The sequence below is a fragment of the Pseudonaja textilis genome, chromosome 3 (genome assembly GCF_049901715.1).
Source record: "Pseudonaja textilis isolate UNSWEBS1 chromosome 3, rPseTex1.2, whole genome shotgun sequence".
Classification (NCBI taxonomy): Eukaryota; Metazoa; Chordata; class Lepidosauria; order Squamata; family Elapidae; genus Pseudonaja; species Pseudonaja textilis.
In genome coordinates this window covers 57,966,659-57,980,204 of record NC_141992.1, presented here as the reverse complement: position 1 = coordinate 57,980,204, position 13,546 = coordinate 57,966,659, and the positions used below count along the sequence as shown (strand labels likewise).

The following is a 13,546-nucleotide window of genomic DNA, read 5'->3' as shown; positions in this document are numbered from 1 at the left end:
GAATTTGTCTTGGTGCAAATACTCTCAGTATACATAAAAGATACATTCACCAAGAGTCAAAAATCATAAGGTACAACACTTAATGATAGTCATAGGGTACAATAAGCAATCAAATCATACTAGGAAACACTTTTACACTTGAAAATCAAGCACCCAATACTGTTTCAAAAATGGACAGCCAATAGAGGCAGTTTGGTATAGTGGTTAAGCTATACAGGCTAGAAAACGGGAGACCATGAGTTCTAATTCTGTCTTAAGATACAAAGCCATCTGGGTGACCTTGGCCAGCCACTTTCTCTCAGCCCTAAAAAGGAAGCAATGGCAGACCACTTCCAAAAAACCTTTCCAAGTAGAGGGATTTAGCCAGGAGTCAAAAAGTGACTTGAACGCATAATAAATTGAACAGAGATCAACAATGTTCAACCGGGGTTTAGCCCTCAACCCCAAATATCGGGTAGACCTAGTATAGCCTCATTGGAGATGTTCTCTTTAATAGACCCGGTCTGCGGTTTGCATTCTCTAACATTTAAATTAAAGTGTGGCCTCCCCCGCTCGCTCCCTTCTTTGCCTGGGCGGAACCTTTGCGCTGGGTGACGTAAACGGGCGGAGGGCGTTCCGCGTTGCTCGCGCCTAAGGCAGAGTAGGGGGGTGGGCAGGGCCGCCATGGCAGCGGGGCATCTGCAGCAGTTCTGGGGGATGGCGGGGCTCAGCCTGTCCCGCGGGGTGCTGATGAGTCGCTACGCTGCTCTTCGGCCTCTTGGCCTTTTGGTCCCTTCGCGGCCTAGGCCGCTAGTCCTCGGGATCCGCGGGCTGGCAGACGAGAGTGGTCTGGGGGAGAGCCCTTTCTTCGAGAAATACCGAACTAAGATCCAAGAGCTTCGCAGGTATAAGGCAGCGCCGAGGAGCCGGACGCTGTGCTTAATCTTTTTTTTTTTTTTGGCGGGGGAAGAAGTGGGAATCTGAGAGTAACCTTGAAGTGGGAGCCCTAGGAACGTCCTTAGCTAGGCTTTGTCTGCCCGTCTTTCCCTGCACGCCTCCCAAAGGCTTTCGAGGCACTTACACGCATTCCAGTAAACAAGTCCAGGGTCGAGCTATAATGTATCCCGCACTCGGGTTTGCCGTGGTTTACAGTAAAGGCTTAGAGGTTTCAAACCTTATTCGTGTGCATGCAAGCTTTACTGGTTTGGGTGCTGCTATAAATACACAGTAGATTTGCTTCCTTCCACCAGTCTTCTCCTGTTGAAGCTGGTCGCTGACGGATATTTAGAGTGAAATATGCCCAGTTTGCTGTCATCCTGCCCTGCTTTTTAATAAGTTACCATGACAAAGTATGATGAGGTCACACACTTTTGGCATATGATAAGGAGTTTTGGGGCGAAAGTATGATCTGTGTGTGGTAGTTATAAACTGTTCTAACTTTGATTCAGATCCAATCCAGATCTTTTTGAATCTCGCATGGAGCAAAAGAATGGTTTGAAAAAGCAGCCAGTGGGATTCTCAAAACAGGCAGAGTTTGTCAGATGCATGGAGGAACAGGCAAGGCTAATGTCAAATATTTCATGTTTAGTATCTAATCCAATAAATATTTTATTAACTATCAGAAGAAATTGGGATTAGAAAACATTTTTTGCTATATGAAAAAAAAAAATCCTGACTGTTGTTTCCACTCGTGTGTGCCTGCGTATTTATTTATGGTTATGCATGTATTTTGACTTTACAGAGATAGATTAAACTTTTTTCTGTTCGTACTAAATGTTGAATAGAGGCCTTTATAGTCACAGCTGGATCCTTTATCCCATTTTTTTTTGTAAAAGTGAGGCTTCAAAAGGAAGGCCTTCTTTTGCAAAAATAACAAAAACATTAAGATCTATCTTCTCCTTTAGCTTTTTGTATGCATGTTTGATATGTACATATAAACATACATACATACACACACCTTTTATGTTTTCAGATTTATTGTCGTATACACAGGAAGGATACATTGAGTTTGAGAAGGATACATTAATATCAGCAGCATAACCTCTCCCCCATGCTTTCTGATTGAATGGAATACATGTTATTCCAAGATTTGGGACAGCCTTATATTATATGGTAGTTTAAAAGTATCTTCCAGAAATAACTATGTCAACCCATAGTCTTCATCTCAAAATTAACTCATGTCTTCTACTGATACAAAACTAACTTCTAATTTAAAAACAATTGCATTTTACCCAATCCCTTGGCTTTGCACTTCAGCCAGTTATGTGTTATATGTGCCTCCTTGAATTGTTTAGAGGTCTAAGACAAATTGCTTAACACTGAAGATTATAACCATTTTCATGGTGCTGATTCTAAAGTAGTCTTAATATTTAATTCTAGACTGCAAAAGCAGGACAAACAAAACCAGGATTCACAAAAAATAAGGTAAAATTATATTTTCATTAAACCTATTTTCTACTCTTATTTATAGTACCTATTTTGCTAATGGTGATTGGATTAGGGAGCTAGATCTATCTGAGAGATTTTTCATAAAGATTTTTTATAGAAAATTCTGTAATTGGCATAGTTCAGCTGCTTTTGATAAGCTACCATGGATATGCTTTCTTTCATCCTGAGAACAGGCCACTGGATTTGATGGTTATGTTATATAGTTATTTGCTATTGAGCTAGCATAGTAGAGTGACTAAGGTCTTGGATATTTCATATTGGGAAATTAGAAATGTGATAATATTCCAAATATTACCAGTAAAAATAATTGTAGCTCAGGGTTTGACTGAGTAGTCTTTGGTGCTCTCTAAACTTGTTTCTTTTTTTTTCCAGACATTTCATTACTCAAACTAGCTAACAGCACTGATGATGTTACCTAGCTTGAGTAATGAAATGTCTGCAAGAAAACAAGCTCAGAGAGCGCCAAGGACCCCTCATTTCGTATATTAAGAAATGATGGTTGGAAGCAGAGGTGGTATTCAGCAGGTTCTGACCGGTTCTGGAGAACTGGTAGCGGAAATTTTGAGTAGTTCAGAGAACCGGCAAATACCACCTCTGACTGGAGATTTTACAGTATCCTTCCGCTGCCACGTCACCAAGCCACGCCCACAGAACCAGTGGTTAAAAAAAAAATTGAATCCCACCACTGGTTGGAAGTGAATCTATCAGTCTAGCAAAAGGCAATATTTTCTACTATCAAAGGATGCAAGGATATATATTACTGTGATAGAGATTTTGTTATATTTTACAATTTTGTACAGATTATATTATAGTAATATATTTATTAGTAACATCAGAGCTATTGGTAACTATAAAATAGAGGGTTTTTTCTCTTTTTAAAAATCTTTTGGAGCTGTCTTATTCCTATTTTTTCTTTTGCTTTGTTTTTTATTATTTTTTAAAGTTAAGTTTAAATATTGTTTTACTAATTATTTATTTTAAGAATGTAAAATAAAATTTTACAAATAAGTTGGATCTAGATTGGTATGTGACCTAGTGTTAGGTCCCTTCCCATTCATCGATCCAATGATTGATTTTGAGCAGAATTCTTTATTGGCCAAATGTGATTAGACACACAAGGAATTTGTCTTGGTGCATATGCTTTCAATGTACATAAAAAAGATACATTAATCAAGAATCATAAGGTACAACATTTAATAATTAGTCAGGGTACAATAAGCAGTCAATAAAAAATTGTAAGGATACAAGCAACGAAGTTACAGTCATACAGTCATAAATGGGAGGAGATGGGTGAATGGAAGGATGGGAAGAGTAATAGTAATAGTAATGTAGACTTAGTAAATAGTTTGACAGTGTTGAGGGAATTATTTGTTTAGCAAAGTGATGGCATTCGGGAAGAAACTGTTCTTGTGTATAGTTGTTCTGGTGTGCAGTGCTCTATAGCGCCATTTTGAGGGTAGGAGTTGAAATCGTTTATGTCCAGGATGTGAGGGGTCTGTAAATATCCTCACAGCCCTCTTTTTGACTCGTGCAGTGTACAGGCATACTACACTGAACTATCTGATGAAAGGTAGGATATAAATTCTATAAATTAGATAAGTGTTATTAGAAGTAGTTCTTCCCAGTTACATTGTATGCATGTTAGCCTACAAGGAATCAATGTTTTGTTTTGTTTCTTACATTGATGACTTAGCATGCAAACTTTATTGTTTATAATTTGTTACAGACACTTGATTCTATACTTAATGTTGAGATGATGAAACAGAAGAAGCCTGAAGAAATAAAGCAGGTGACAAAAATGGGAATCCTTAAAAAGTACATTTTGTGTAACTTTTAACACTTTTAAGTTAATGGAACCTGTTGTTCTCTGGTAACTTTTGAAGAGCAAAAACTTAACATTAAAGTCCTATATTCAGTGCTGTTGCTCAGTTTCCTGAATGGAGATACTTGCTTTGACAATTTAACAATGTTATCATTTGTCTTATGTGTGAATTGTCTTTTTATATTAAAAGTCTAGATTAGTCTACAGTCTTATATAATCTTAAAAAGACATATATATGCACAGTCTCTCTTGTATGGCATAGTAAAGTCCTTCGATTGTAGCAAGATAGAAACATGAACAATGAATTAAGTAAATAAATAAATATTGGTGTTTTTTAAGCCCAGAGTTTATGGGCAGAAATCAATTCCCATATATTTTTCCCTCGAAATCTTTAAAGAATTTTTGGGTTCCAGTGCATGGTGAAATAAGATGATGATGAAGTTTTAAAATGTGCACCCACACCACAGGAGGTGTTTGTCCAAGCCAGTTTTCATCCTTATGTCTTTTTAGGACTGAGTAAGTATCTTTTTAGAAGAATGAAAATCCCATTGAAATCAACTTGCGGTTATCCTACCAAGCTCTTTAATTTGTTTTGCTATGTGTTTCATTTAGTAAGTTTTGGTTATTTTTATTACTAGTTTGACTGTCTGAACCTTAAATAGGAACATGGGTAAAAAAACCTGGACAACTTTCAAGTTTGGCTATTAGACTGGAAACAGTACTAGTAAAGACCAACATCAAATATTTCAATTGACTGATTATTTTGGTAATACAGTTATTTCACTGAATCGAGTTTCTTTTGATTTCCATTCACTGTCTTTGAAATAATTGGCACAATCTCTTTTATCCAGATATGGAAGCAATACTTTTCTGGAGAAGACACAGTTTATGCTGTTATTCCTGTAAGTACAACAATAATTTGATCTCACCCCAACATCCCTCCTGTTTAACCTAGTGGAGCATTCAGAAATTCAATTAAAAATTTATTGCTGACTGTGCCGAAACACTTTTACAAGAGTATGATCACTTGCTATTATTAGAAACCACCTCAAGTGGTGGGATGGTGGGATGTAAGAAAATAAATCATGTTCTTTGTTGTTTCTTTTTCACTGATGAGAACCACATAAGCATGTTTTCCCATTTCTTTCCAAAGGGAAAAACTTTTGATGTCATGTGGAAACGAATTCAAAATTGTCCATCTGTAAGTACAATGTGTGTGTTTGGGAAGGCTCTTTATGGCCAGAGTCTTTCTTTCACTCTTCTCAATATAAAATTTTGTTACTGATAGTCTGATTTTCCAATTGTGATGGAATTTAGATAATCTTAATAGATTACAGCCCTGATAATCTACAGCTGCTTTATTCATTTGTCAATTCTTATCATTCTTATAATTCTCTAAGGAGAAATTTCCTGATAGAACAATTAATCAGTGAAATGGCTCACCTCCAGAAGTTGTTGGTGCTCCATCACTGTTCCATTTTAAGATGAGATTGGAGAGCCATTTGTCTGGAATGGTATAAGCTGCTTGAGAAGAGGACTGGACTAGAATCCGTCCAACGTCCCTTCCAACTCTGTTATTCTGTTTATAAAAGAAAGGTAAAGTTCCCCTCACACATACATGCTAGTTGTGCTAGTCGTTTCCAGCTCTAGGGGGCAGTGCTCATCATTGTTACAAAGCCGAAGAGCCAGCACTGTCCAAAGACGTCTCCGTGGTCATGTGGCCGGTATGACTAAACGCCAAAGGCGCACGGAACACTGTTACCTTCCCACCAAAGTGGTCCCTATTTTTCTATTTGCATTTTTACCTGCTTTCGAACTGCTAGTTTGGCAGAAACTGGGACAAGTAGTGGGAGCTCACTCCGTTACACGGTGCTAGGGATTCGAAGCACCGAACTGCCGACCTTTCTAATTGACAAGCTCAGCATCTTGCCGCTGCGTTTATAAATGTACTTCAGTCCAAAAACTGCAACATACTGAATTATTGCAAAGAACATTCTGGAGGAACATCACAGGCATATAAAAAGTTTCTCAGGCTCAGCAGGAAATGAGGAAATGAACATTTAAGAAGTGTCATTTTCCAGGACTAGTCTAAAATGACTGCTCATTTGTCTTCCTGAGTCTCGTGTTTTACTCAATTTGACTTGGATTTCAATAGACCAATTTTAATTCCCATCCATCTTCAATCCAGTTTCTTTATGCGCTGCCAAGGAAGGAAGGGTATGAATTTTTTGTTGGACTGTGGTCAGGAAGAGAACTTCACTTCACTTCTCTGATAAACATTCAGGTAGGTGGAGGTTTTTTTCTAAAAAAATATTTCTAGGGACAGTCTGGGGAATTCAGAAAGGAGGAAAAATTCCTCTCCCTCCCCTCCGCCCCAAATTCTGTGTATGTCACTGCCTTTTAAAACCAATCCTTAAAACAAGAATTATTTCATGTGGGCACTGATAGAGATGTCTGGAGAAATTGTTTCTTTTAAATTGTTTTTGAGCTCTCTGCTACATATCTCTTGTGCAGGATTCTTAAATTGCAGAAGATGAATTTTATTCAAGACTTAGGTCATTTATTTGGCCTTACTGTAAGATGCATAAAACAGACAATTCTCCAGTGCTTGATTCAAAAGGGCATAGTGCTCCAAATCAATTAAGCCTTGACACTTCTTTTTATAGCAAAATTATTTAGTGGAAGCTGGTGTGTTAATCATCCCAGACACTGAACCTACGCAAGTCAAAATTGGCTGGTTAGGTGGTGATTATGTCTAGACAATTAATAAGCTGGGATATGAGCAGATGTTTTTCAGGACACATCATAGTAGCAAATAAATTAAATCTTCACTTTACTATAGCACCTGGAATCTAGGATACTATACTATAGCTTGAAGCTGGTTGATATTTTTTGCTTGTTTTGAGAGGTAACATGGAAACTGCATAGCCTAGAAACTTGATTGCTGTTGCCTTAAAGCAAAAGCAAAATGGCTTCTTGAATTGTCAGTAGTTCCTTCATAACTTAGCTTAAGGTAACATGTGTTTGTTTGGACTCTTCCAGTGGCGGTATCTCAGAGCTTCAGTTGAATAATGAGTATTTTTCATAACACTTACACAGTCCCATGTGCCCACGTGTCAAAATGAAGGTTTACCAGACCAATCCTGCTCTCTAGATCAGTCTTTCTCAACCAATTGCTTAGACTAGTTGATGAACATTCTAGATGAGAACTAAGAGAGCTGTAATTGAACTTTGTGCTTGGAATGACATCTCAATCTAGCCAAAAATCAAAATGTATATAGTTTTCCTGAAACCATTTATATTTTTCTGTTGACTTCCTAGTATTAGAGTATTGGAGGGTTTTAGACACACATACTTATACAAACATTTCTGTGCAGATACCATACATGAAACATCAGAGAAGGAAAGGATTTTGAATAGAAAGAGCTCAACCGTGCAATATTTTCTTGCATCTTGTAGATGCCTGTGAATCTCTTTCCTGATTGAAGTCTTAAAATGATTTGGTAATTAAAGTGCTTGTTGAATACCCCTGTGTTTATATAATAGTAAACATTGTATTTGCTGCAGAGTCAAGGTGATGCTTCTTCCAGCCAGTTGATTTTGTATCATTTTCCTGAGCTTCAGAAGGAAAAAGGAATTGTACTGATGACTGCAGAAATGGATTCTAAATTCTTGGTAAATGAAACTTAGCAATGATCAGGTTTTCATGACAGAAAGATAGTTCCTTGCTTTATTAAAACAAAGAGCATAAAAGTGGAATTCTTGTATCATTTTGTCAGTCTTGCTTATTGAAAGCACAGAATGGATGAGCATTTCTAAGTATGGTAGGCAAATATTTTTATACATATTCCACCCTCATGTTGATACCAATAGAAGAGGCTTCCAGATGGCCAGCTAACAGTTTACAAAACAAACATGTAAACGTGTGAATATTCAGTAATAGCTTGCATATTTTAGTAATGTGGACTATATTAGGACTGGTTCATTTTTCTTTTTCTGCATTCCAATTGGCACTTTTCTCTCTCTCTTGACTAGTATTGTGATAGTTGAAGCTGTACCAACTGTTGCTCTTATACATTTGTGTTCCACTTCAAAGACTTAAGACAGTTGGACAATATTCAGGACTGGCTTAGAAATGCCTCAGAATTCATAAAAGAGCCACTGACCTCATCACCATTATGTTCTTTTCCCTTTCATAATCAGTTCTTAATGATTTGAAATGCCTCCAAATACTAAAACACTGTGCCACTTTTATAGCAGCTTTGTCATGTCTGTTTCTATATAATTGTCCTGGCATTAGAGCACAGTAATAAAATGAAATTAAAATTTTGGTACAAGGTATAAAGCTTAATGCTCCTTCTTTTTCCATTGATGAAGCCCCATAACTCTTCTAACAGCATACATTGTTTATTTTCACAGACTGTACAGGAAGCTCAGTGCCTAGCCAGCCAGGTTCAGCTTTTCTATGCCACAGACCGTCAAGAGACCTACTGGTTGGTGGAATCATTTAACCATCAGCCAAATGAATTTAAATATATGTCTGTAATAAGTGAGCTTGAACAGAACAGAATTGGGCAAGAACTGAGACCTCAGGAAGATGTGCCCTCACCAACTGCTTGAGAGGTATAGCGGCTTTATCCCAAGGTCGCTGGCATGGCAAGAGATACCACCATGGGACAGAGTTGCTGTTTTTTTTCCCAGAAAGTGTCATTATAAGCAATGCCCTTGGGACTCTGTGGGGAAAAGAATCACTTATAAAGGGGACTACTCAATACTGTGATGATGTAGAGGCCCTTGTCCATTTTATATCTGAATGCTAGAAGAATAGATAAGCATTTATGATCACTATATGAAACTATTTGAAATTTCCTCTTCCCAGTTGCATACGGCTTGTTGGGTTTTAGCATGTTTGAAGTTTCCATATATCTGTTCTTCAGCAAAAAATGAAACTGAAAAAAAAAGAAAAGCCAAGAGGGGCTTTTTTCAATGAGTATGACAATTTCCTGGATCTGGTTAAAAGTATTTTACTGTGAGTGACATGCTATCATTTTAGCCTGAATGAGTTCCCATCTTGTGAAGCAGAAATTCAGAACAAGACTAGCACAAGAGTCACTTTGAAGGTTCTTAAGCATATCCAAAAATATATCAACTTAAAAACGTGAGATAATTTTTTAAAAATGTAATGAAGTGGATCCATTTGAAATGAAAGACTATTGGGTATTTACAGAACTGTTAATCTCTGTAATTTTAAGCAGTAGGATAATATTGAGATAATGTTGTGGGAGAAAAAATATCGAGGCCTTTAATTGCAAAAGTGGGAATTATCCATTTTTTTCATCTTAGAAATAACCCAACATATGCCTAAACTAGATCTAATGTCACCTTTGCTCTTCATTCATGAAAATAGAGTATACTTTCTATTGCCTTACTTTCTCTGATTTCTCCTGCTTTTGTAATGAATCAGTTCACTGATAATGGGAACAGGAAAAAGCACATATCGGAATAGGAGTCAGATGGAGTCCTTTTCTTGAGCTTGCTTCAAAAATAAATATCGGTAAAATAACACTGCCAAATATTTTAATTAAATAAGATCAGTAAAAGCATTTGGAGGTTATGAGAATATTTCCTAAAGATTTTTCTCTGCATTTTAATTATGCACTCCAGCTTCTGTTCACGTGTAGAACTGTACATGCTGTCAAGAAAATCATAAATTGATTTCTCAGGCAAATTGTTCAGGACATGTTATGTGATTCTCATTCTCTAAAAACCAAAGCATTGTAAAGACATAAATGAAAATGTGTATTGATTAATTTATGAAATCTCTATATTTTTGCTTTGGAATTAAAACAGTATTCTGCAGAAAAATGGTGTATTGTTTTCTTTGTGCTCAGTTGGTAAGCCTTCAGGTTGTAACAGGCACAATATAGAGATGCCCCCTTCTAAGTGGTGAGGAGAAGATGTTTTTTCTCACTAGCAAATTGAAACAAACATTTAGGTATTACCTTTTAATTTAAACTCGGGGACCCTTCATATACTGAAAAAAAATTAAACTAAATGATATTATAGTTCTAGAGACAAGTGTTGGATTCAAAGGGTCTTGGATTTAATGCCTGGATGCATGATACTTCATTTTATTGTGCCTACTGTTGAACAGAAAGGTTAAATTTTCTACAGCCTCACGGAGTAACTTATGCCCATGCTTTCCAGAGAAGAATCATCATATTTTGGGGTGCCAGAAGTGTTGTGGAAAAGGGAAATTAACAAAAATATCCCCTTTCTTCAGTAGAAACCTTCCAGTAGGAAGAGGGTTTCACCATAGGAAGTGAAGACTCAAGGGAAGGTCCTAAGGCATCTTGTTTTTAAATCTCCATCAGCACAGCATATACTTTTAGTACTCAGATTACAAGACTTGAAATACCTTACATCAGGCAGACATAGAAGTCAAATCTCATGGTTCTGTGGATTCTGTATAATGTCTATATAAGACATTGGGCTGTCCTCATTTAGCATTCGAGACACATGGAACAGAATGTGTTTCTATTTCTTTCTTGGTTTTAATTTTATTGGGGGAGTGATCAGGGACTTGTGAGGACTAGTAATGAAACTTATGTTTTTGATATACACTTTCCCCTTCGGGTTGATTTACTTATTGTAGTAGCAGTGAACTGAAATGTTTCACAGATAGAGGATCAGTGTTATGGTAGATTATGGGTCAATAATTATTCACAAACAGTTGTGTTCCATAAATTTCCTGACAGAACCATCAGTGGAAGAGCATGCTTTCAGAAGTTGTGGGTGCTCCATCACGGGAGGCTTCTAAGAAGAGATTGGACATCCATTTGTCCGGAATGGTACAGGATCCTCTGCTAAAGCAGATGTTGGATTAGAAGACTTCCAAGTCCCTTCCAACTCTGTTCTTCTGTTAAATAATTTTTAATATGGTAAATATAATCATTATTAATTATTAATAAATTTTAAATTTAAAGCAGCCTTTATATAATTTGTAGAAACTCATCAATGATAACCCTACTTTGATTTCCATCTTTTAAATATCACCATATTTAGGCTATTACCGGTAAAAGTTATTTGCATGTGCTGATTAGGATTCAGTCAACTTTAGATTCAATCCTACATAGTGGGCATATAGCTCAACTAAAAACTGGATTTGTGTTCATGACTGATTTGAAAAAGATCATGCTGTTTGCCACTATTATAGTAGTATTTTTCACATTTCTACTCCTAAATTGTTTTCCGAATTATGGTCTCCCAAATTGGCCTAGCAATTATATTGATATCTTCTATGAATATTCCCTGTCTCTTATTACTTTCAAAGGTGAGATGAGTGATGAACAAGGAAAACACCTGCCTGGTTTTAGAATTTTCAAGAAGTTCATCCCAGTCTGACACCTCTTCTGTACCAGTTGAAAATTCCTATATAAACTTTATGGTACTCACTCTGTTTTAGTAGTTTGCGCTCTTAATTTAAAGTACTGTATAAATAACAAAATATACAAAATATAAGCTGTTTTGAGAAGTCTGTTCCAGTGAACAGCAACTACTAACTACTAAAGTGAGAAATAAAAATACATTTTCTTCTTGTTAACTAGTTATTCTAGTCATAAAATCTCCAAAACCAAGCAACTAAGATTAGATGGCTTGCTCTCTGTTTAATATCTAAAATTATTTAAAGCATGATATGAATAAATAGTGTAGCACAATATTTTGTCCTGATCAATTTCAAAATACATTCCTGAGGGACAAAATGTTAGAAGATAAGGGACAGGATCCCCAATTTAATGATTTACACTGCATTTACCACTTGTTCATAAAGTCCAAGGTCAACCTTTTTTTTTTCACATTAGGGTCCTTAGTTAAAAAAGAAATGAATTCATCTTCTCAAACACTTGTTCAGCTTTTGTTAGGTTGCAAAAGATACTGTATGCGCTACTGGACTCTGCAAAAAATAATAATAAAGGCATATCCTAGAAACAGCCGCTAGAGGTCAGTCTTGCCCATACCATCTCATTTTATTCTATTGCTGTTGGTTTTACTCTGAAAATGTACAAGTGACAACATTAATGAAGAGAGGCATGAAATGAAGGATGCAGCATGTAGAATTTTCCCCACACACCCACAGCCTAAGACCCTGAAAAGATACAGCCTACTACCTGTTTCCACAAGAAACACTTTGGAGCAATGAATGCCTTTCTTCAAAGGGATATTTTTGCTTTTTTCAGAGTTGTGCTTACTAAGCAACCATGTGGAAAACACACATCCCAGGATAGGAGAATGTGCTTAAAACTTGTGGGGATGGTCCATTATGTAATCAGTTTATTCAGTAACATCATCTTTTTTCCCAAAGGATGAATATTTTCTCCCATTTTTTGGTCCAATGGTGCAATTACAGCCTTTCCATAATTCTTGCAGCTGTCCCTATGAAAACAGATCTTCAGTTTGCCCAAGTTGGGAAGTTAAACTGTTTTTCCCCCCACTTCTTCTTTGGGACATGACAATTACAGGAAAGAAAGAAAGAAAGACTGAATGGGGTTTGGTCAGCCACAGGAAGAGCCGGAGTCAGAAATGAGACTCCAAATAAAGACAATAAATTCAGACTCACCCATTTAATCCTTTGGGAGCAAGAACAAACCCTCTTGTACGCCATAGACACCACTTCAATATACACTTATTCTACCCAGCTTAACAATGGCAATAGTTTTCATTGTGATATTGCACTAAATAACAACAGTAAGTTCAGCTTAAGAAATATCCCTTTTCAGAAAAAAAAAAAGTCTCAAAATTCTTCTCATTCATTTGGCATGAGCACTCTGTTCTCCTAAGCCCTTTATTTGCCTTTTCTATTGCATTTAGCAAATGGATATTCGTTACAGTATTGATTCTACAGGCTACTTGGGACAAGATATATGAAGTATAATTAGCTGCCCATTTCTATTATACTTTATTGAAACAAACAAAATCTCATAATTGGGGAGAAATCCAGAGAGGTGATAGTGTATTTTCCCCTTAATGATGAAAATGTCTTTGGTGGATCTCACACATGCCTTCTTCAATATCCTCTTGCACGTTTTCAGAGTGCTCCAGAAAACAGTGACAATCCAGAAGAAGAAACAGTATAAACCTATAGTTCCAATACACTATCAGACTTGATGTTCCATTTCCTCTACTGTCTCTCGTGATAAGAAATATAAGATATACATTTGCTTCTTGAAAAATATTTTAATAGCATTTTGCTCCTGTTATTTTATTTATTTGTTTGTTGTGAAGCTACTCTAGGCAGCT

At 36.6% G+C, this 13,546-nt stretch overlaps 1 protein-coding gene across 2 annotated transcripts; it reads left to right on the top strand.

Moving 5' to 3' along the window:
• The first annotated feature begins 622 nt into the window (after positions 1–622).
• Positions 623–10,114, top strand: ATPAF1 (ATP synthase mitochondrial F1 complex assembly factor 1). 2 transcript variants are annotated; one of them, XM_026706971.2, is made up of 9 exons: positions 623–884; positions 1,428–1,536; positions 2,359–2,403; positions 4,154–4,216; positions 5,101–5,151; positions 5,403–5,450; positions 6,438–6,533; positions 7,817–7,924; positions 8,669–10,114. In XM_026706971.2, exons 1-9 carry the CDS (start codon positions 664–666, stop codon positions 8,867–8,869), a joined length of 942 nt encoding a protein of 313 aa, XP_026562756.2. In that variant the 5' UTR covers positions 623–663; the 3' UTR covers positions 8,870–10,114. The 2 variants fall into 2 exon arrangements, with proteins under 2 accessions (XP_026562756.2, XP_087785997.1); XM_087929871.1 differs by lacking the exon at positions 1,428–1,536.
• Positions 10,115–13,546: the final 3,432 nt, after the last annotated feature.

Excerpts from the sequence above, each read along its gene's own strand:
- ATPAF1 (XM_026706971.2), top strand. The coding sequence starts at position 664 with ATGGCAGCGGGGCATCTGCAGCAGTTCTGGGGGATGGCGGGGCTCAGC. Across the intron at positions 4,217-5,100 it reads AGCCTGAAGAAATAAAGCAG|ATATGGAAGCAATACTTTTC; the intron begins GTGACAAAAATG and ends TCTTTTATCCAG. Across the intron at positions 7,925-8,668 it reads AAATGGATTCTAAATTCTTG|ACTGTACAGGAAGCTCAGTG; the intron begins GTAAATGAAACT and ends TTATTTTCACAG.